General features: G+C 37.5%; 1 protein-coding gene across 1 annotated transcript in view; it reads right to left on the bottom strand.

Annotated features, from left to right (window-relative positions):
* Positions 1-5,647, bottom strand: part of REDIC1 (regulator of DNA class I crossover intermediates 1) — a gene marked incomplete at its 3' end in the record, with an annotated part of 72,885 nt that extends 67,238 nt beyond the window's left edge. Inside the window, 2 exon segments of the mRNA XM_082666923.1 lie at positions 804-942; positions 5,612-5,647. Of these exon segments, the coding sequence (XP_082523049.1) occupies positions 804-909 (106 nt within the window). The 5' untranslated portion in view covers positions 910-942; positions 5,612-5,647.
* Between the last annotated feature and the right edge of the window lie 19,042 nt (positions 5,648-24,689).

Below are 24,689 nucleotides of genomic sequence, written 5' to 3'. Positions count from 1 at the left end.
AGGTAAATTCAACAGACAGATTTACAACAAAAGCTTTTATTCCCAAACTCCATGAATAACATATTTACTTTTACTACAGTAAAAGTTTTTTACTTGTGTAAACTGCCATCTGTGGAGGGAGAAACAAAAATGGCAGAGAAAGGAAAAGAGGGGATACTAAGAACAGTATGATCAATTTCTATCCATCATTTATGAACTCTCTTACTTCTTTAAGCTCTCATTTTAGCATTTATTTTAAAAATTAAATATCAGACACAAGTTCCCTTTAGAGAAAAAAAAATACTCTGATTAAACTTTTTATTTACTTAAAGAATCAAAGTGCATGCCAAAAGGAATTTTATTTTGAAGTATTAGACTACCATAGTTAATACCCCAGGAATGCCTACGAAATTATTCAGATTGTGAGATAGGAAACTGACAAAAATCCTTTCAGCTCTTCCTTTAAAACAAATTCTCTAAATAGTATAAGATAGTAAATACATTTATTTCCTTCTCTTTAGCTAAACTTTGATAACTATCTGCCTAGACAGAATAATGTAATAACTGAAACAGCTGCACTGTAATAAGTCTAACCATACCTTATAAAATTAATTTTATAAAACACTTAACCTAAAAATAAAAGTAAATGGATTAAACAACAGATTTTAAGCAAAAATTAACAAATCTTATTTAACCAGGCAACCAAGTTTTAAAATTAGTTTACTTTCCACATCCTTTGAGTTCTAAAATTACACTTATTAGAGAACTAAGTCTTATAATCACATCAGAATCAAAACAAAATGGTATTAGAAAAACTTACTTACCAGGTGTTTCCTTCTGGCAAGATATCTGATTTACCATATACAGGTTAAGGAGGTCTAAACTGACAGCAGAATTTTTGACAGGGGATGAAACTCCCAGTAATTCCATTTTTGATTTTAACCTTTTCTTTTCAAAATATTCCTAAAGTAATTATAAATAAAAAGTTATTGCAGCAACTATATGGTTTCAGGCAGAATCATAAATAATAAAAAGCAATAATACAATCAAATAATTGACTTGATTTTTTTTTTTTTTTTTTTTTGCAGTATGCGGGCCTCTCACTGTTGTGGCCTGTCCCATTGCGGAGCACAGGCTCCAGACTTGCAGGCTCAGTGGCCATGGCTCATGGGCCCAGCCGCTCCGTGGCATGTAGGATCTTCCCAGACCAGGGCACGAACCCGTGTTCCCTGCATCGGCAGGCGGACTCTCAACCACTGCGCCACCAGGGAAGCCCTTGACTTGATATTTTTATATTTTTGTGACACGCTTTATATGTTTACAAATTAAAATCAATCATGATAACTTGCAGTTTGCCTAAAGAGTCTAAATTTCACAGCCTCTTATAATCTTTCTTTTGTTAAATGTAATACTTTTAAGACAGAACTTTATAAAGACATTCACAGGTATCAAAAATTATCTGAATGTAGAAAGTTTTTAAAAATCTGATAAAACAAATCTGACAGGCTACAAATTTGTTTTTCTACAAAGTGTGCTATTCTATAGATATAAAAATCCTTAAAGATATTCTCAGCTGGGTGCCATTAAAAGTCAACTGAGATGAGAAGAGGGGGGAAAAAAAAGCAGCTATGTGAGAAATAATCTGCAGCCAAAGCCAATTTAATTCCCTTTGTTATACCTCCATGACTACAATTTTTTTTAAAGCAGACTTGTACATAATTATCTTTTATCATCCAGCATTTATTCTCTTCTTGGTTGTTTGAACTTAATTATTCTTCCTTATCTTCATTCTTTTCTTTCAGATTATACCCTTAATTTACCAAGTTCAAAGGCATTTATTTGTTTAAAACTTATTTATTGAGCAACTACTATGTACTAACACTATAACAAATTGTGAAAACATCTTCTCTTCCATTAATAATTCATAATACACTGCCATAAATGTGATTATAAATGTGAGATATCAAAAATGAGGAAGGTCCAAGATGGCAAAAAAACTAAAGAGGAAGTATTGCTTTTCCAAGAAATTAAAGCTCTTTCACATTAACCTTTCAGAATATCATTAATTATAATAGACATTTATACTGTAGACTTAGACTTAAGATTGTAAAAAACTTGTAAGAATTGTAAGAAACATACCAGTTCTCAAGCAACAAAGTTGTTATGCAAAATTAACCGTAGATAAACATATCTGTTTATATAAAATATATATATATATAAAATATATCTGTTTATAATTTGTTTCAGTGATTTGCAATCCCAAATTGGACTTAAATGTCTTAGAAAAGATCATACTATGGTTCAGCAATGAAATGACAGTACCTTCAGGATGTAAATATTTTTTTCCCTTGAAAAAACTGACTATGGATCTTACAATTGATGATATCTTAGAATTAAGATGCTATTTCTTAAGGCAGTATACTTTGTGATGAATAAGACTATGGTGAGAGAGACACTGACACAAATAATTACAATACCATGTGATAGGAGGTTATAGGATCTACCCCAAAAGGGTAGTCAACCTATGGGTAGGTGGTGGGAGGTCAGGCAGAGGAGGAGAGGGAAGGTTTCTTATGAAATTATTTCTAAGGTAGATGGATGAGTCAAGAGTAAGCCAGAGGATAGAAATATAAGGTTCTAGGAATAAGGAAGACCAGTACAACGACTATCTACAAAGCTAGTAAGTCTTTATTTCAGGGGACACTGTGCTGAAGAGAATGGATCCTCATACTCTAGATATCATGATAGCCTCTAATCTTTGTGTTCCCAGAAAGAACAAAGGTATGTGACTAATTGATTTACCTGACAAGGTTAGGCTCAATTTTTCTATCAAGTTTCATTTGGTACAGCCAAACAGAAAATAATTAGAAAAACCTCAGGAAATAATCAATTTTTAACTTGATAATAGCTATTTAAAAGCAGCAGCTAGAGAGACAGGAATAGAATCTGGAGAATGTGTTGAAGAAAGCAAGGTAAAAGCTTGTTTTGAGATAAAGGGAGTGTACAGTTCTCCAAATGGAGACTGTCCACTTTATGAAGTGTTGAATGGTTTGTTTATATCTCACACACCTACAAAAAGAAAAGATGGAGGTAATGGTAAACTGCAGGAGATAATGACATATTAAAGTAAGTTGGACTGAAAAATATCTTGGAATTGAACAACATGAAGTTCAATTTCAGCATTAGCAAGAGCTGTATAGTGGAGTGTACTGAGAAGTGAACGGGAGGTAAGTGGGAAGGGGCATAGCAGAAAAGGGAAAGGATCCAGAGAGAGCTTTTACTTGTTTCAACAGGAGAGAATTGAGTATGTATGATATCGATGCAAAACCTCCAGTTGACCCAGAATAGCTGAAGATACAAGAAAGGGGTGAAGTAATTGATGCAGTGAGGTCCCTGAGAAAGCAGAAGTAAATGGAATCCAGATCACAGATAGAGAGACCTTGACAAAAGGAAACTACTTCCTTAGTTACAGGAAGGAAAGAGAAGATGGGTGAAGATATAAGATGGTTTATAGAACTGGTGATAGAAATTTCAGATAATTCTCATCTGACAGCTTCTATCTCCTTTGAAATATGAGACACGGTCATCTAATGAGCATGAAGGAATAAAGAACAGGGTTGGGGAAGAGAGGCTTGAGGAGACAAAGGAAGGTATGAAATTTTCAAGGAATAAGAAAATGACATGACTAGAGATCAACACTTTGGGAAAGGGCCATGAGTCTTTTTCTTTCTTATAAATATTCAAAAGAATGATCCAAATAGAGTTAGATTATTTTTTGAAAAATAGTCTGGGGACAGATGACATTCATAGGTTATTTAGTTATTGAGTGCCTATGTTACACACAATTCTAGGCACAGGAGATACAGAATGAATAAAAGTGATAAGACCCCTTTTTTATGAATATATGTTAATAGGGGGTGGGGGAAGAGAACAGAATCAACAAATTTATAAGAAAATACCAGACTTTGAAAAGAGTGATGAATAAGAGCGAGTACTGAAGAGAGAGTAACTGGAGGGTGGGGAGCTATTTGATGTAGTGATCAGAGAAAGCCAGTCTAAGATACTTTAGCTGAGACCCAAGATTGATAAGCCAGACATAAAACTATCTCAAGGGAGAATTTTCCAGAGAAAGGGAAGAAGAGTGGCAGAAGGAGGCTCAGTGTGGTTGAAATACAATGAACAATAGGGCGAGTAGTAAAAAATAAGGTCAGAGAAGCAGGCAGCATGCAGAACCTTTAGGTCCTTTTAGATATGTTTAAATCAGATTTATTCTAAAAGCAATGAAAAGTAATTGAGGCTTTTAAGCAGGGAAATGATAAATTCTGGCTTGTGTTTTTAAAAAAATCATACTAACTGCTGTGTGAAGAATAGAATACAAAAGAGTAAAAGAAAAAGCAAAAAAATTTTTGATAAATTCAATGACATTAAAAGTAAGAACTTTCCTTCAAAGATATCATTAAGGAAGTAAAAATAAAGCTATGGAGTACACATATAACTGACAAAGAATTCCTAAATGTATAAAGACACAATAAGAAAAAGACAAAGAACCCAAAGAAAAAAATTTTAAATACTTGGAAAAGCACCTCATGAAACAGAAAACCTGGAGACACAAGAGGGAAGAGATATGGGGATATATGTGTATGTATAGCTGATTCACTTTGTTATAAAACAGAAACTAATACACCATTGTAAAGCAATTATACTCCAATAAAGATGTTTAAAAAAACCCCAAACAGAAAACCTGAATGAAAAGATAGTCAGCTTCATTAGTAGTCAAGAAAATACAAGTTAAACTTACAATAAGGTATAATTTCACTGAGTTAACAAAAATCCTGCTTACATCATAATCACTCCCTTGCTTTTCTTTAAATTTTACTACCTTTGAACATATTTTTACTGTTTTGGAACTTTTTGTAAATGGAATCTCACTGCTTGTATTCTTCTGTGAGTTGCTTCCCTTGCTCAACATTGTTTTTGAGATTCATCTACATTAATTACATTCAGATGATACATTTCATGGCTATACCATTACTTGGGTAGGCCACAATTTGCTTAACCATTCTACTGCTCCTGAATGTTTGGGTGCTCCCTTTTCTCTCCCCTGTACCCTGTCCTTCTTCTTCCTCTCTTTCTCCTTTCTTTTTTTTTTTTGTTTGCTACTTAACAACAACGATTCAAACAAGCATGTACATAAAGTGCACTTGTGGAAGTTTCTCTGGGATATATACTGCTCAGTTGCAAGGCATATACATGCTCAACATTACTATGTAATACAATCAATGTAAAAATTTTTAAAAACACTAAAAAAAGTAGGAAATAGGTCATAAGGTCATTATAGTACTCTGGGCAATAAATGATAATGATGTGGATCAGGGGGCTAACAGTACAGTTAGTGAGAATTGATCAGACTTGGGATATATTGGAACTAGATGACAACAAGAATCAACATGATCCTTAACTCTCTGCCTGAGCAAAATGGGTAGCTAATTAAGCTATCTACAAGAAGGAAGAAGACTAAAGAAAGATGGTCTTCCAGTTTCACTCAGGTGAATTTATCAACCTTGGAAAAGTGCTCCAAAAGATCACTGTTCTCATAAGGCTATAAGACACAATAAAAATATTTTTTCTTTACCTTTTGCTTTCTCCTTTCCTGCTTGATCAGAACTCTGGTCCTGAAAAGGGAAGCATGATAAAACATATAATAATTAAAGAAATAGTCTCTAAAACAACTGCCATTTTAGCTGAATTGAAGACTTGGAATTAAAATCTAAAAGTGTAGTGACAACTGTGAAAATGTTCTTAAATTATCTGTAAAGTATATATACTGCTTCACAAAATTTTCCCAGATAGAAAATCCAAGAACTAATAAAAAAGACTCTGGACCTATGATGAATAATTAAGCATAAAATAAACCTGTTATGAAAAACAAGATAAGTAGAGAAATAAATGCACTGGAAAGAATGTATCACTGAAACATTCTCATCTGATAGCAATATTCTTGGTCAACACTGCTATTTTCTTTGCCTTTCCTTGTATTTCAATATTCTACTGAAATCAACATGGAATAGAGAGAAGATCAAAATCTATATAGGATCTAAGGAAATGTTAAGTTTATTATTAGAGCAACTTCAGTTACATTAATATATCAGCTACGTGTACCTGAAACCTCACGACTTCTTTAAAAACAGCTATTCATTATGGATGTGCTTCAAACCACATAATCTTTGTGCCAAAAACTGCACTGAATCCCAATGGTAATGCAGTATTTAACAGTTATAAAATATTTGCTCTATTAATAATAGCAGAACACTATAAAACATTGATAATAGAGTCACATCTACACAATATATCTTTTGGATATACATGAAACTATACTCTCAAATTCAAGATTTGTGCAAGAATTATAAGTAAAATAACAAAATGTATTTTAGCTATGTGAGATTATGTAATAATAAAATGAAAATAAAATTGCTAAAAATGAGTACCATAAATCTTGTACCATTCTAGATACTCCAGAATCTTTACATGTATAAACTCATTTAATCTTCATAGCAAATCTATAAGGTAAGTTCTATTTTTATCCCCATTTTACTGATGAAGAAACTAAGACACAGAGAAGTTAAGTAATTTGCCCAAGGTCATACTGCTAATAAGTGGTAGAACCTGGATTCAAATCCAAGAAATCTAGCTTTAAAATTTTTAACCAGTTTCTTTTACTGCCTGCCAAGTATGCCAACTGTGAATATACAAAGCTGTTCATTTTTCCAAATGATTTTCATAAACTACATGAATGACAGTTACTGAATATCCCCAGACTCTGCCACTTTATTTTTTTAAATAAATTTATTTATTTTTGGCTGTGTTGGGTCTTCGTTGCTGTGCGCAGGCTTTTCTCTATTTGCAGTGAGCGGGGGCTACTCCGCGTTGTGGTACGCAGGCTTCTCATTGCGGTGGCTTTCCTTGCATGGGCTAGAGCATGGGCTAGAGCATGGGCTAGAGCATGGGCTCTAGGGCGGGTGGGCTTCAGTAGTTGTGGCACACGGGCTCAGTAGTTGTTGCTCACGGGCTCTAGAGCACAGGCTCCGTAGTTGTGGTGTATGGGCTTAAGTTGCTCTGTTGCATGTCATATCTTCCTGCACCAGGGATCATACCCATGTCCCCTGCATTGGCAAGTGGATTCTTAACCACTGCACCACCAGGGAAGTCCTCTGCCACTTACTGAACTTGTTCTTTAACATATTTCCCAATAGTATGTCTTAAATTGACCATTTTGAGGTCACTGAACAATAAATCCAAACTATTCTGCTCCATGCAGCATAAGTGTACTGTTGGCATTCAAACTTTAGAAAAGAAAAAGGAAACAAATTACACTTCATTAACTCATTAAATGCTAAGGCTAGAGAGGACCTTTGGGATTAGTTTATTCTCCATCATTTCAAAACTTAAAAAACTTTGGCACAGAGAGAAAAGTGACTTTTCAAAGTCAGAAATATAAGAAGTATGATAGAGGCTGCAATAACACTAAACAATCCAGATTATAAAGAGAAAAAAGAAATATCAATTGTATAAGCAGTTCCCACATTATAAAGATCAATAGAATTAGGGATAAGTCAAAGTCTAAATACAGTCTTAATATATGCATAAACCAACTGAATTTATTCCAGGCTGATTTTCCATTATCCAGGACATCATCTTATGACTTTCACCAAATTCTATGTACTACATAATCCCTGTTCCTATTTGCCTAAGAAAAAATTAATTAGGAATTCAAGACCAATTGCTAGATCAGCTTACTAATCACTAAACTACAGTGAAAGTAAAAAAGGATCCTGATGTATAAGTCAAAGGTAATCTTTTTAAACTATTATTAAGGTACCCAATGCTAGTAAACAGTAAGTACTCTATGTCTAAATGTTTTACTGGATATAGTCACTTTCAATTACCTATATTAAAGAAGAATATTGCATCAGTTAGGATTCTTAGTTAAAAGAAATGAAAGCATCTTTGGTTAATTTAAACAGAAAATAAATTAAAAGGAAATTGGATAAAACTACAATGAGATATTATCTCACACTGGTCAGAATGGCCATCATCAAAAAATCTACAAACAATAAATGCTGGAGAGGGTGTGGAAAAAAGGGAACCCTGTTGCACTGTTGGTGGGAATGTAAACTGATACAGCCACTATGGAGAACAGTATGGAGGTTCCTTAAAAAACTAAAAATAGAACTACCATATGACTCAGCAATCCTGCTACTGGGCATATACCCTGAGAAAACAATTATTCAAAAAGAGTCATATACCACAATGTTCACTGCAGCTCTATTTACAATAACCAGGACAGGGAAGCAACCTAAGTGTCCATCAATAGATGAATGGATAAAGAAGATGTGGCACATATATAAAATGGAATATTACTCAACCATAAAAAGAAACTAAATTGAGTTATTTGTAGTGAGGTGGATAGACCTAGAAACTGTCATACATAGTGAAGTAAGTCAGAAAGAGAAAAACAAATACCTTATGTAACACTATATATGGAAACTAAAAAAATGTCATGAGAACCTAGGGGCAAGACGGGAATAAAGACACAGACCTACTAGAGAATGGACTTGAGGACACGGGGAGGGGGAAGGGTAAGCTGGGACAAAGTGAGAGAGTGGCATGGACATATATACACTACCAAATGTAAAATAGCTAGCTAGTGGGAAGCAGCTGCATAGCACAGGGAGAGCAGCTCAGTGCTTTATGACCACCTAGAGGGCTGGGATAGGGAGGGTGGGAGGGAGGGAGACACAAGAGGGAAGAGATATGGAGATATATGCATATGTATAACTGATTCACTTTGTTATAAAGCAGAAACTAACACACCATTGTAAAGCAATTATACTCCAATAAAGATGTTTAAAAAATAAAAATAAAAAATAAATGAATTCTCTTTGAGTATTGATATATATATATATAAAAAAAGGGAAATTGGATAGCTAATAGACCTGCAAAGAGGGCTGAGGAAGCAGATTTGGCAACTGGCAAGAACAAGGAAGTCGAGACAGCTGTGGGGTCACAGTCAAAATTATGCCATGATTAGTCTCATAAAGACACCACTGCTGGCACTGGCAAACACTGGACACCACTGACTGCACCATTTCTACACCTGGACAATGAACAACAACCTCTTCTGGCATCACTGGCATTACTAACCCTGAAAACTCAATGCTGTTGCAGATCCTACAACTGCCTGCAACTACAATAGGTGCCCTGTAGGTCTTATTTCTTTGGGTCACTAACCTCTGATTCAAGGTACAGGACAAGTACATCAAAGTCTGAGCTTAGATCATATGCCCATTCACTAGCAGCAAAACAGGGTGAAACAGGTATCTGGGTTTTTTTTTTTTTTCCAGATTCTGTGGAGGTAGGTGGGCTGTGCCTATCATCAAAATTCATAAAGTGAGAAATACCTAAGGCGTAGACAAGGTGCTCAGATTCAGATGTTGGGCTGCCGAAGGGTACAAAGTCCACTGAAGAGATGTTGTACAATGAAGTTAAAATAGTTGACATTCAAAAAGTGATTTTTTATTTGGTTATGTCAGGTATGGATTTGTATGTATATATTTATGTGTGTGCATGTTGGAGGTATATATATATATATTCCTAATAGTTGCTTCTAATGGTTTTGCTTAGATTAACATTAAAATAAGAGAGCAAAGTTGGGTTTTGCCCCCAAGGGTTAACCAAGATTGTGTCAGAGAAGAAGAAATTTTCCTCTGCCCTTCCAGGGTCTTATAACTGGTCTAAGAATTAAATTGACATGAGACACGTTAACAGGAGAAAACCAAACAAGTTTAATAACATGTATACATGAGAGAGATCCAGGAAAACTGAGTAACTCACCAAAATGGCTGAAGTCCTCACCTATTTTTTTTTTTTTTCCCCAGTACATGGGCCTCTCACTGTTGTGGCCTCTCCCATTGCGGAGCACAGGCTCCAGACTTGCAGGCTCAGCGGCCGTGGCTCACAGGCCCAGCCACTCCGTGGCATGTAGGATCTTCCCGGACCAGGGCACGAACCCATGTCCCCTGCATCAGCAGGCGACTCTCAACCACTGCACCACCAGGGTGCAGTCCTCACCTTTAATACCATCTTCAGCTAAAGACAAAAGAGGATGTTGGGAGTAGTGGTTTGGGACTTCAAAGGGAAGAAAGGCAATTCATATGGAGATGGAAAAGCAAATGTTTGGTACATAAATGTTTGCTGGGCCACGTAGACAATGGGACACAGAGTGGACTCTGATCTGTAGGCCCTGCCAATTTTCCCACACCACACCTAGACGATATTTGCTGATATCTCTGATGATAGCTCTGTTCTGGGAACAGGCTGTCTATCTGAATTCTTTTAGGCAATTAGGAGAAAGGTCAATGTTTCTTCCTGAGTCTTTTGGGCCTAGAATGTTTTCAGCTTGAAATAATCCGCATGCCAAAGAGATATTTTGGGGTGGAAGATTTTGCTCCCTTACAGTGGCAATATAAGAGGTTCCTAAGCTTCCCTCTTCGCACAGACACACCCAGTGTACAGCTACACTTGGAGCATTCCCTATGAAAGAGATACAGAAACTAGGTGAGTGACTCCTGCACATTGGACAAATGATAAAATTTCCGCATTAAAATGAATAGGAAAGGCTGAGACACACTGTTACCATAAACCCTACCCTAGCACAATGCCATACAGTTGGGAGAGAACCCCCAACTCCTAGCTTCTCCCTGAGGAGCAAAGGGTTTGGACTCCATATCTACCACTCCAATCCACAGCTAATATTCAATGGTGAAACACTAAAACCTTTTCCTCTAAGATCAGGAACAAGGATGCCCAATCACACCACTTTCATTCAACACAGTAAGGAAATCCTAGCCAGAGCAGTTGGGCAAGAAAAAGAAATAAAAGGCATCCAAACTAGAAAGGAACAAGTAAAATTGTCTTTATTTGCAGATAACATGATATTATAGATAGAAAACCCTAAAGATTCCACCAGAAACTGTTACAACTAAAAAATTCAGTAATGTTTCAGGATACAATATCAATGTACAAAAATCACTTGTATTTGTAAGCATTAACAACGATCTATCAGAAAGAGAAATTAAGAAAACAATCCCATTAACAATGGCAGCAAAGAGAATAAAATACTTAATAAATTTAACCAAGGAGATGAAACATCTGTATACTAAAAACTATTAGACACTGATGACAGAAATTGCAGAAGACACAGCTAAATAGGAAGATATTCAGTGCTCATGGATTAAAATAATTAATATCATTTAAATGTCCATACTACTCAAAGTGATCTTCAGATTCAATGCAATCCCCATCAAAATTCCAGTGAAAGATTTTACAGAAATGGAACTAATAATCCTAAAATTTGTATGGAACCACAAAAGACCCCAAATAGCCAAGGCAATCTTGAGAAAGAACAAAGCTGGAGGCATTACACTGCTTGATTTCAAACAACATTACAAAGCTATGGTAATCAAACAGTATGGTACTGGCATAAAAACAGGCACATAGACCAATGGAACAGAAAAGACAGCCCAGAGATAAACGTACATACATATGGTCAATTAATTTATGACAATCAAGAATATACAATAAGGAAAGGATAGTCTCTTCAATAAATGGTGTTGGGAAAACTGCACAGCCATGTGCAAAAGAATAAAATTAAACTACTATCTTACACCATACACAAAAATTAACTCAATATGAATTAAACACTGGAATGTGAGACCTGAAATCATAAGATTCCTAGAAGAAAACAGAGAAAAAAACTCCTTGATATTGGTGTTGGTAGTGATTTTTTGGATATGGCACCAAAAGGATAAGGAAAAAAAGCAAAAATCAGTAAGTAAGACTACATCAAACTAGAAAGCTTCTGCGCAGTAAAGGAAAGCATCAACAAAATGAAAAGGCAACCTATGGAATGCGAAGATATATTTGCAAAGCTTATATATGATAAGGGGTCAATATCTAAAATATGTAAGGAGCTCATACTATTCAATAGCAAAAGACCAAATGACCCAGCTTAAAAATTGGCAAAGGACCTAAATAGACATTTTTCCAAAGAAGACATACAAATGGCCAACAGGTACATGAAAGAGTGCTCAATATCACCAATTATCAAGAAAATGCAAATCAAAACCACAATGATTTATCACCACACAACACTTAGGATTACTTTTATCAAAAATAAAAAAGATAAATGCTGGGGAGGATGTGGAGAAAAAGGAACTCCTGCAAACTGTTGGTAGGAATGTAAATTGATGCAGCCACTATGGAAAACAGTACGGAGTTTCCTCAAGAAATTAAAAATAGAACTACCACATGATCCAGCAATACTACTTCTGGGTATGTATCCAAAGATATGTATCCATATCTCAAAGCGATAGCTCTAGTCACATGTTCATAGCAGCATTATTAACTATAGCCAAGATACAAAAACAACCTAATTGTTCATCAATGAAAGAATGGAACAAGAAAATGTGGTATATATATACACAATGGAAAGTCATTCAGCCTTTAAAAAGAATGAAATCATGTCATTTGCAATAATATGGATGAACTTGGGAGCATTAGCATAAGTAAAATAATCCAGAGAAAGACAAATACCACATGGTAACACTTATATGTGGAATCTAAACAAAAAAGTCAAACTCAGAAACAGAGAATAGAAAAGTGGTTGCTGAAGGGTGGCGGAAATAGGGAAAGCTCTGTAAAAATGGTACAGATTTTCAGTTACAAGATGACTACAGTCTGAGGATCTAATGTATACCATGGTATCTATAGTTGATAACATTGTACTGTATAACTGAAATTTGCTAAGAGAGGAGAACTTAAATGCTTTCACCAAAAAAAAAAAAGATTGGTTCAAGATGGCGGATTAGAAGGACATGTGCTCACTCCTTCTTGCGAGAACACCAGAACAACTAACTGCTGAACAATCATCGACAGGAAGACACTGGAACTCACCAAAAAAGATACCCCACATCCAAAGACAAAGAAGAAGCTGCAATGAGATGGTAGGAGGGGCGCAATCACAATAAAATTGAATCCCATAACTGCTGCGTGGGCGACTCACAAACTGGAGAACACTTATACCACAGAAGTTCACCAACTGGAGTGAAGGTTCTGAGCCGCATGTCAGGCTTCCCAACCTGGGGGTCCAGCAACAGGAGGAGGAATTCCTAGAGAATCAGACTTTGAAGGCTAGCAGGATTTGACTGTATGACTTCGACAGGACTGGGGGAAATAGAGATTCCACTCTTGGAGGGCACACACAAAGTAGTGTGCACGTTGGGACCCAGGAAAAGGAACAGTGGCCCCATAGGAGACTGAACCAGACCTACCTGCTAGTGTAGGAGGGTCTTCTGCAGAGGCGGGGGGTGACTGTGGCTCACCGTGGGGACAAGGACACTGGCAGCAGAAGTTCTGGGAAGTACTCCTTAGCATGAGCCCTCCCAGAGTCTGCAATTAACCCCACCAAAGAGCCGGTAGGCTCCATTGCTGGGTTGCCTCAGGCCAAACAACCAACAGGGAAGGAACCCAACCCCACCCATCAGCAGACAAGCAGACTGAAGTTTTACTGAGCTCTGCTCACCAGAGAAACACGCAGCTCTACCCACCACCAGTCCCTCCCATCAGGAAGCTTGCACAAGCCTCTTACATAGCCTCATCCACCAGAGGGCAGATAGCAGAAGCAAGAAGAATTACAATTCTGCAGGCTGTGGAAGGAAAACCACATTCACAGAGAGCAAAAATGAAAATGTGGAGGACTGTGTACGAAATAAAGGAACAAGATAAAACCCCAGAAAAACAACTAAAAGAAGTGGAGATAGGCACCCTTCCAGAAAAAGAATTCAGAATAATGATCATGAAGATGATCCAGGACCTCGGAAAAAGAATGGAGGCAGGGCTTCCCTGGTGGTGCAGTGGTTGAGAGTCTGCCTGCTGATGCAGGGGACATGGGTTCGTGCCCCGGTCCAGGAAGATCCCACAAGCTGCAGAGCGGCTGGGCCCGTGAGCCATGGCTGCTGAGCTTGCGCATCCGGAGGCTGTGCTCCACAACGGGAGAGCCCACAACAGTGAGAGCCCCACGTACCACACACACACAAAAAAAAAATATGGAGGCAAAGATTGAGAAGATGCAAGAAATGTTTAACAAAGACCTAGAAGAATTAAAGAACAAACACATAGAAGAATTAAAGAATTAACAAACAGAAATGAATACAATAATTGAAATGAAAAATACACTAGAAGGAATCAATAGCAGAATAACTGAGGCAGAAGAACAGATAAGTGATCTGGAAGACAGAATGGTGGAATTCACTGCTGAGGAACAGAATAAAAAAAAAAAGAATGAAAAGAAATGAAGACAGCCTAGGAGACCTCTGGGACAACATTAAACATAACAACATTCACATTATAGAGGTCCCAGAAAGAAGAGAGAGAGAAAGGACCCGAGAAAATATTTGAAAAGATTATAGTCAAAAACTTTCCGAACATGGGAAAGGAAATAGCCAACCAAGTCCAGGAAGTGCAGAGAGTCCCAGGCAGAATAAACCCAGGAAAAACATGCTGAGACACATAGTAATCAAATTGACAAAAATTAAAGACAAAGAAAAATTATTGAAAGGAGCAAGGGAAAAAGGACAAATAACATACAAGGGAACTCCCACAAGGTTAACAGCTGATTTCTCAGCAGAAACTCTACAAGTCAGAAGGGAGTAGCATGATACATGAAAAAACTACAACCAAGAATACCCTACCCTGCAAGGATCTCATTAAGATTCGATGGAGAAATCAAAAGCTTTACAGACAAGCAAAAGTTAAGAGAATTCAGCAACATCAAACCAGCTCCAAAACAAATGCAAAAGGAACTTCTATAAGCGGGAAACACAAGAGAAGAAAAGGACCTACAAAAACGAACCCCCCAAAATTAAGAAAATGGTCATAGGAACATACATATCAATAATTACCTTAAACATGAATGGATTAAATGCTCCAACCAAAAGACACAGGCTCACTGAATGGATACAAAAACAAGACCCATATATATGCTGTATACAAGAGATCCACTTCAGACCTAGGGACACATACAGACTGAAAGTGAGGGGATGGAGAAAGATATTCCATGCAAACGGAAATCAAAAGAAATCTGGAGTAGCAATACTCATATCAGATAAAATAGACTTTAAAATAAAGAATGTTACAAGAGACAAGGAAGGACACTACATAATGATCAAGGGATCAATCCAAGAAGAAGATAAAACAATTATAAACATATATGTACCCAACATAGGAGCACCTCAATACATAAGGCAAATGCTAAGAGCTATAAAAGAGGAAATCGACAGTAACACAATAATAGTAGGGGACTTTAACACCTTCCTTATACCAATGGACAGATCATCCAAAATGAAAATAAATAAGGAAACAGACGCTTTAAATGACACAATACACTAGATAGATTTAATTGATATTTATGGGACATTCCATCCAAAAACAGCTGATTACACTTTCTTCTCAAGGAACATTCTCCAGAATAGATCACATCTTGGGTCACAAATCAAGCTTCAGTAAATTTAAGAAAATTGAAATCATATCAAGCATCTTTTCTGACCACAACGCTATGAGATTAGAAATCAATTACAGGGAAAAAACCGTAAAAAACACAAACACATGGAGGCTAAGCAATACATTACTAAATAACCAAGAGATCACTGAAGAAATCAAAGAGGACATCAGAAAATACCTAGAGACAAATTACAACAGAAATATGACGATCCAAAACCTATGGGATGCAGCAAAAGCAGTCCTAAGAGGGAAGTTTATAGTAATAGAAGATTACCTCAAGAAACAAGAAAAATCTCAAGTAAACAATCGAAACTTACACCTAAAGGAACTAGAGAAAGAACAAACAAAACCCAAAGTTAGTAGAAGGAAAGAAATAATAAATATCATATCAGCAATAAATGAAATAGAAAGAAAGTAAACAAAAGCAAACATCAATAAAACTAAAAGTTGGTTCTTTGAGAAGATAAATAAACTTGATAAACCTTTAGCCAGACTCATCAAGAAAAAGACTGAGAGGACTCAAATCAATAAAATTAGAAATGAAAAAGGAGAAGTTACAATGGACAACACAGAAATACAAAGCATCATAAGAGACTGCTACAAGCAACTCTATGCCAATAAAATGGACAACCTGGAAGAAATGGACAAGTTCTTAGAAAGGTATAACCTTCCAAGACTGAACGAGGAAGAAATAGAAAATGTGAACAGACCAATCACAAGTAATGAAATTGAAACTGTGATTACAAATCTTCCAACAAACAAAAGTCCAGGACCAGGTGGCTTCAAATGTGAATTCTATCAAACTTTTAGAGAATAGCTAGCACCTATGCTTCTCAAACTCTTCCAAAAATTGCAGAGGAAGGAACACTCCCAAACTCATTCTATGAGGCCACCATCACCCTGACACCAAAACCAGACAGAGATACTACGAAAAAAGAAAATTACAGACCAATATCACTGATGTATATAGATGCAAAAATCTGCAACAAAATACTAGCAAACAATACAACAGCTCATTAAAAGGATCATACACCATGATCAAGTGGGATTTATCACAGGGATGCAAGGACTCTTAAATATATGCAAATCAATTAATGTGATACACCATATTAACAAATTGAAGAATAAAACCAGTATGATCATCTCAATAGATGCAGAAAAAGCTTTTGACATAATTCAACACCCATTTATGATAAAAACTCTACAGAAAGTGGGCAGAGAGGGAACCTACCTCAACATAATAAAGGTCATATACCACAAACGAACAGCAAACATCGTTCTCAAAGGTGAAAAACTGGGGCTTCCCTTGTGGCGCAGTGGTTGAGAGTCTGCCTGCCGATGCAGGGGAAACAGGTTCATGCCCCAGTCTGGGAAGATTCCACATGCCACGGAGCAGCTAGGCCCATGAGCCACGGCTGCTGAGCCTGCGCATCAGGAGCCTGTGCTCCACAACGGGAGAGGCCACAACAGTGAGAGGCATGCGTACTGCAAAAACAAAAATAAAAAAGGTGAAGAACTGAAAGCATTTCCACTAAGATCTGGAACAAGACAAGGATGTCCAGTATTTTTGTGTGTGTGTGTGTGTGTGTGTGTGTGTGTGTGTGTATGTGTGTGTGTGTGTGTGGTACGCGGGCCTCTCACTGTTGTGGCCTCTCCCGTTGGGGAGCACAGGCTCCAGACACGCAGGCTCAGCGGCCATGGCTCATGGGCCCAGCTGCTCTGCGGCATGTGGGATCTTCCCGGACCAGGGCACGAACCCGTGCCCCCTGCATCGGCAGGCGGACTCTCAACCACTGCACCACCAGGGAAGCCCAAGGATGTCCACTATTATTCAACATAGTTTTGGAAGTCTTAGCCATGGCAATCAGAGAAGAAAAGAAATAAAAGGAATACAAATTGGAAAAGAAGTAAAACTGTCACTGTTTGTACATGACATGATTCTATACATAGAGAATCCCAAAGATGTCACCAGAAAACTTCTAGAGCTAATCAATGAATTTGGTAAATCTGCAGGGTACAAAATTAATGCAGAGAAAACATTTGAATTCCTATACACTAACAATGAAAGATCAGAAAGAGAAATTAAGGAAACAATCCCATTTACCATTGCAACAAAAAGAATAAAATACCTAGGAATAAACCTACCTAAGGAGGTAAAAGACCTGTATTCAGAAAACTATAAGACACTAATGAAAGAAACCAAAGATGACACAAACAGATGGAGAGATATACCATGTTCTTGGATTGGAAGAATCAATATTGTGAAAATGACTATACTACCCAAAGCAATCTACAAATTCAATGCAGTCCCTATCAAATTACCAGTGGCATTTTTTACAGAACTGGAACAAAAAATCTTAAAATTTGTATGGAGACACAAAAGACCCGAATAGCCAATGAAGTCTTGAGGTTAAAAAAAAAAGGAGCTGGAGGAATCAGACTCCCTGATCAGACTATACTACAAAGCTACAGTAATCAGGTCAATATTGTACTGGCACAAAAGAAGAAATATAGATCAATGGAACAGGATAGAAAGCCCAGAGATAAACCCACACACCTATGGTCAACTAATCTATGACAAAGGAGGCAAGGATATACAATGGAGAAAAGACAGCCTCTTAACTAAGTGGTGCTGGGATAACTGGACAGCTACATGTAAGAGAATGAAATTAGAACACTCCCTAACACCATACACAAAAATAAATTCAAAATGGGTTAAAGACCTAAATGAAAGACCCGCCAGTATAAAACTCTTAGAGGAAAACATAGGAAGAACACTCTTTGACAAAAATCACAGCAAGATCTTTTTTGATCCACCTCCTAGAGTAATGGAAATAAAAACAAAAATAAACAAATGGGACCTAATAAAACTTAAAAGCTTTTGCACAGCAAAGGAAACCATAAACATGATGATAAGACAACCCTCAGAATGGGAGAAAATATTTGCAAATGAAGCAACAGACAAAGAATTAATCTCCAAAATATATAAATAGCTCATGCAGCTCAATATTAAAAAAAGAAACAACCCAATCAAAAAATGGGAAGAAGACCTAAACAGATATTTTTCCAAAGACATACAGATGGCCAACTGGCACATGAAAAGCTGCTCAACATCACTAACTATTAAAGAAATGCAAATCAAAACTACAATGAGGAATCACATCACACCAGTTAGAATGGGCATCATCAGAAAATCTATGAACAACAAATGCTGGAGAGGGTGTGGAGAAAAGGGAACCCTCTTGCACTGTTGGTGGGAATATAAGTTGATACAGCCACTATGGAGAACAGTATGGAGTTTCCTTAGAAAACTAAAAATAGAACTACCATATGACCCAGCAATCCCACTACTGGGCATATACCCAATAAAAACCATAATTCAGAAAGACACATGCACCGAATGTTCACTGCAGCACTATTTACAATAGCCAGGTCATGGAAATAACCTAAATGCCCACTGACAGATGAATGGATAAAGATGTGGTACATATATACAATGGAATATTATTCAACCATAATAAGGAATCAAATTGGGTCATTTGTAGAGGCGTGGATGGATCTAGAGACTGTCATAAAGAGTGAATTAAGGCAAAAATATAAAAAACAAATATCATATATTAATGCATATATGTGGAACATGAAAAATGGTACAGATGAACCAGTGTGCAGGGCAGAAATAGATACACAGATGTAGAGAACAAACGTATGGACACCAAGGGGGGAAGGTGGTGGTGGGGGTTGGTGGTAGTGGGACGAATTGGGAGATTGGGATTGACGATTGACATATACACACTAACATGTACAAAATAGATAACTAATAAGAACCTGCTGTATAAAAAATAAATATAATAAAATTCAAAAAAAAATTCTGTGAGGTGATGGATATGGTTATTAACTTGATGAGGGGATTACTTTCACAATGTACACATATATGAAATCATCATGTTGTACACTTTAAATATCTTATATTTTTTATTTGTCAATTATTAACTCAATAAAGCTAGAGAAAAATAAAGATAGTAACAATGGGAGAACAATACCCCTATATAATGTGGGAAACTATGTGGAATTTTATGTCTAACAAAAAAGAAAAAGTCCACATAATTAAAACACCTTGCCATATATAAAATATGAATCCCCAGAAGTCATTAGCTACTTTGTCTACTGCAATATTAAATATATGCCTAACTACCAGATTTATATTTTGAAGTCTCCTGGATTTTATGCAAATATTCTCCAATATATTTTACTATAATGGTAAGCACAATAAAATGCAGCACTGATTATTACTTAGGGACAGGACTTCCATAGCCTGACCATCCCTTAGATTTCAACCTTGTTTTCCATTCTTCCACTTCATGTATTCCAACACCCAACCAAATTAAGATATATGCTTCTCTAAGTCAGAAAGGGAAAAACAAATGCCGTATGCTAACACATATATATGGAATCTAAAAAAAAAATGGTTCTGAAGAAACCAGGGACAAGACAGAATAAAGACACAGATGCATAGAATGGACTTGAGGACTCGGTGGGGAAGTGTAAGCTGGGACGAAGTGAGAGAGTAGCACTGACGTATATACACTACCAAATGTAAAATACATAGCTAGTGGGAAGCAGCTGCATAGCACAGGGAGATCAGCTTGGTGCTTTGTGACCACCTAGAGGGATGGGATAGAGAGGGTAGGAGGGAGAAGCAAGAGGGAGGGGATATGGGGATATATGTATACATATAGCTGATTCACTTTGTTATACAGCAGAAATTAACACACTGTAATTATACTCCAGTAAAGATGTTTAAAAAAATAAAATATATGCTACTCTTCTTCATATATAGATACTTCTTCCACCACATTTTTTTATTCAGAACTTTCAGTACCTTCAAGACCCCGTTCAAAAGCCAGTTTCTTCACGAAATTTATATGTACTTTATAAAAAATAACTTTAAGAGTTTTTCTAATATTGCCTTGAAATTTTAACTACCAGAGAATTGGGAGTGGGGAAATGGGAATGAGGCTCAGCCTTTTAACAATTATTATTTCATTCTAGAAAATGGATTTTTAAAGTCACATACCGCAACCATCTCTTTCAATAAAAGTCTGAATGAACACTATTAGTTGCCATTATAGCTACATACTAAAAAGAAAATCAGTAGGTCATAACCTCTTCATAAAACACTACAAGTTATCAATTATATGAAGAAAGAATATAGATATTTGTTACATTATTTTTTGTTAAGCAAAAAGAATAAAGTAAAACAGAGAGGTGTAAAAAAGGTTAATTGAGGGAAGGTAGGGAAAAAAGGGGAAAATAGTAAGGGAGAGAGTGAGGGAGGTGCAGAGAGAGACAGATACAGAAAGAAATAAAACCATGCTGGGAGGGATCTTCAAGATGGCAGAGGAGTGAGACATGGAGATCAGCTTCCTCCTCACAAATACATCAGAAATACATCTACATGTGGAATAACTCCTACAGAACACCTACTGAATGCTGGCAGAAGACCTCAGACTTCCCAAAAGGCAAGAGACTCCCCACATACCTGGGCAGGGCAAAAGAAAAAAGAAAAAACAGAAACAAAAGAATAGGTACGGGACCTACCCCTCTGGGAGGGAGCTTTGAAGGAGGAAAAGTTTCCACACACTAGAAAGCCCCTTCACTGGTGGAGACGGTGGGGAGTGAGCGGGGGGAAGCTTCGGAGCCAGACAGGAGAGCGCAGCAACAGGAGTGCAGGGGGCAAAGTGCAGAGATTCCCGCACAGAGGATCGGTGCCAACCAGCACTCACCAACCTGAGAGGCTTGTCTGCTCACCTGCCAAGGCGGGTGGGGCTGGGAGATGAGGCTCGGGCTTCAGAGGTCAGATCCCAGGGAAAGGACTGGGGTTGGCTGCGTGAACACAGCCTGAAGGGGGCTAGTGTGCCACAGCTAGCCAGGAGGGAGCCCGGGAAAAAATCTGGACCTGCCTAAGAGGCAAGAGACCATTGTTTCAGGGTGCGCAAGGAGGGGGAATTCAGAGCACCGCCTAAACAAGCTCCCGAGACAGGCGTGAGGCACGGTTATCAGCGCAGACACCAGGGATAGGCATGAAACACTAACGGTACTGCTGTAGCCACCAAGAAGCCTGTGTGCAAGCACAGGTCACTATCCAGACCTCCCCTCCCGGGAACCTGTGCGGCCCGCCACTGCCAGGCTCCTGTTATCCAGGGACAACATCCTCGGGAGAACACACGGTGTGCCTCAGGCTATTGCAACATTACGCCGGCCTCTGCCTGCTGCAGGCTCACCACGCATTCTGTACCCCAGCCTGAGTGAGCCAGAGCCCCCTAATCAGCTGCTACTTTAACCCCGTCCTGTCTGGGCAGGGAACAGATGCCCTCAGGCAACCTACACACAGAAGCAGAGCCAATACCAAACCTGAACCCCAAGAGCTGTGAGAACAAAGAAGAGAAAGGGAAATTTCTCCCAGCAGCCTCAGTAGCAGTGGATTAAATCTCCACAATCAACTTGATGTACCCTGCATCTGCGGAATACCTGAATACATAACGAATCATCCCAAAATTGAGGCGGTGAACTTTGGGAGCAACTGTAGACTTGGGGTTTGCTTTCTGCATCTAATTTGTTTCTGGTTTTATATTTATCTTAATTTAGTATTTAGAGCTTATCATTGGTAGCTTCGTTTATTGATTTGGTTGTTCTCTTCCCTTTTTTCTTATATATATAAATGTATATATATTTTTTCCTTTTCCTCTTTTTGTGAGTATGTATGCGTATGCTTCTTTGTGTGATTTTGTCTGTATAGCTTTGCTTTTACCATTTGTCCTAGGGCTCTGTCTATCCGTTTTGGTTTTTTTTTTAGTATAGTTTTTAGCGCTTGGTATCATTGGTGGATTGTTTTTTGGTTCGGTTGCTCTCTTCTTTTTTCTTTCTTTTTTTAATTACTTTTCTATTTCTTTTAATCTTCAATAACATATATATTTAAATTATGTTATTTTATTTACTTTTTTCTTTCTTTTTTTTTTCTCCTTTTTCTTCTGAGCTGTGTGGCTGACAGGGTCTTGGTGCTCCGGCCGGGTGTCAGGCCTGAGCCTCTGAGGTGGGAGACCCAAGTTCAGGACATTGGTCCACCAGAGACCTCCCAGCCCCACATAATATCAAATGGCAAAAGCTATCCCAGAGATCTCCATCTCAATGCTAAGACCCAGCTCCACTCAATGACCAGCAAGCTACAGTGCTGGACACCCTATGTCAAACAACTAGGAAGACAGGAACACAACCCCACCCAGTAGCAGAGAGGCTGCCTAAAATCATAGTAAGTTCACAAACACCCCATAACACACCACCGGATGTGGTCCTGCCCACCAGAGAGACAAGATCCAGCCTCATCTCCCAGAACACAGGCACCAGTCCCCTCCACCAGGAAGCCTACACAACACAATGAGAAAACCTTACCCACTGGAGGCAGACACCAAAAATAACGGGAACTATGAACCTTCAGCCTGCGAAAAGGAGACCCCAAGCACAGTAAGTTAAGCAAAATGAGAAAACAGAGAAATACACAGCAGATGAAAAAGCAAGGTAATAACCCACCAGAACAAACAAATGAAGAGGAAATAGGCAGTCTACCTGAAAAAGAATTCAGAGTAATGTAGTAAAGATGATCCAAAATCCTGGAAATAGAATGGAGAAAATACAAGACACGTTTAACAAGGACCGAGAAGAACTAAAGAGCACACAAACAATGATGAACAACACAATAAATGAAATCAAAAATTCTCTAGAAGGAATCAATAGCAGAATAACTAAGGCAGAGGAATGTATAAGTTATCTAGAATATAAAATAGTAGAAATAACTACTGCAGAGCAGAAAAAAGAATGAAAAGAATTGAGGACAGTCTCAGAGACCTCTGGGACAACATTAAACACACCAACATTCAAATTATAGGAGTCCCAGAAGAAGAAGAGAAAAAAAAAAGAGACTGAGAAAATATTTGAAGAGATTATAGTTGAAAACTTCCCTAACATGGGAAAGGAAATTGTCAATCAAGTCAGGAAGTACAGTGAGTCCCAAAAGGATAAATCCAAGGAGAAACATGCCAAGACATATTTTAAACAAACTATCAAAAATTAAAACAAAGAAAAAATATTAAAAGCAGTAGGGGAAAAGCAACAAATAATATACAAGGGAATCCCCATAAGGCCAACAGCTGATCTTTCAGCAGAAACTCTGCAAGCCAGAAGGGAGTGGAAGGACATATTTAAGTGATGAAAGAGGAAAACCTACAACCAACATTATTCTACCCAGCAAGGATCTCATTCAGATTGAAAGGAGAAATTAAAAGCTTTACAGACAAGCAAAAACTAAGAGAATTCAGCACCACCAAACCAGCTTTACAACAAATGCTAAAGGAGCTTCTCTAGGCAGGAAACACAAGAGAAGGAAAAGACCTACAAGAACAAACCCAAAACAATTAAAAAATGGTAATAGGAACATACATATCAGTAACTACCTTAAATGTAAATGTATTAAATGATCCAACCAAAAGACATAGACTGGTAGAATGAATACAAAAACAAACCCCGTATGTATGCTGTGTACAACAGACCCACTTCAGACCTAGGAACACATACAGACTGCAAGTGACAGGATGGAAAGATATATTCCATGCAAATGGAAATCAAAAGAAAGCTGGAGTAGCAATTCTCATATCAGACAAAATAGACTTTAAAATAAAGACTATTACAAGAGGTGGGATGGGGAGGGTGGGAGGGAGACATAAGAGGGAGGAGATATGGGGATATATGTATATAGAGAGCTGATTCACTATGTTATAAAGCAGAAACTAACACACCATTGTAAAGCAATTATATTCCAATATAGATTTAAAAAAAATAAAATTAAAAAAAGAAAAAAAAAGACTATTACAAGAGACAAAGAAGGACACTATATAATGATCAAGGGATCAATCCAAGGAGAAGATATAACAATTTTAAATATTTATGCACCCAATATAGGAGCACCTCAATACATAAGGCAAATGCTAACAGCCATAAAACGGGAAATCAACAGTAACACAATAATAGTAGGGGACTTTGACACC

This window comes from Grampus griseus (genome assembly GCF_964374135.1).
Source record: "Grampus griseus genome assembly, chromosome: 11".
Taxonomy (NCBI): domain Eukaryota; kingdom Metazoa; phylum Chordata; class Mammalia; order Artiodactyla; family Delphinidae; genus Grampus; species Grampus griseus.
The sequence above is the reverse complement of the archived record's forward strand: the minus strand, read 5'-3'. Positions and strand labels throughout refer to the sequence as shown.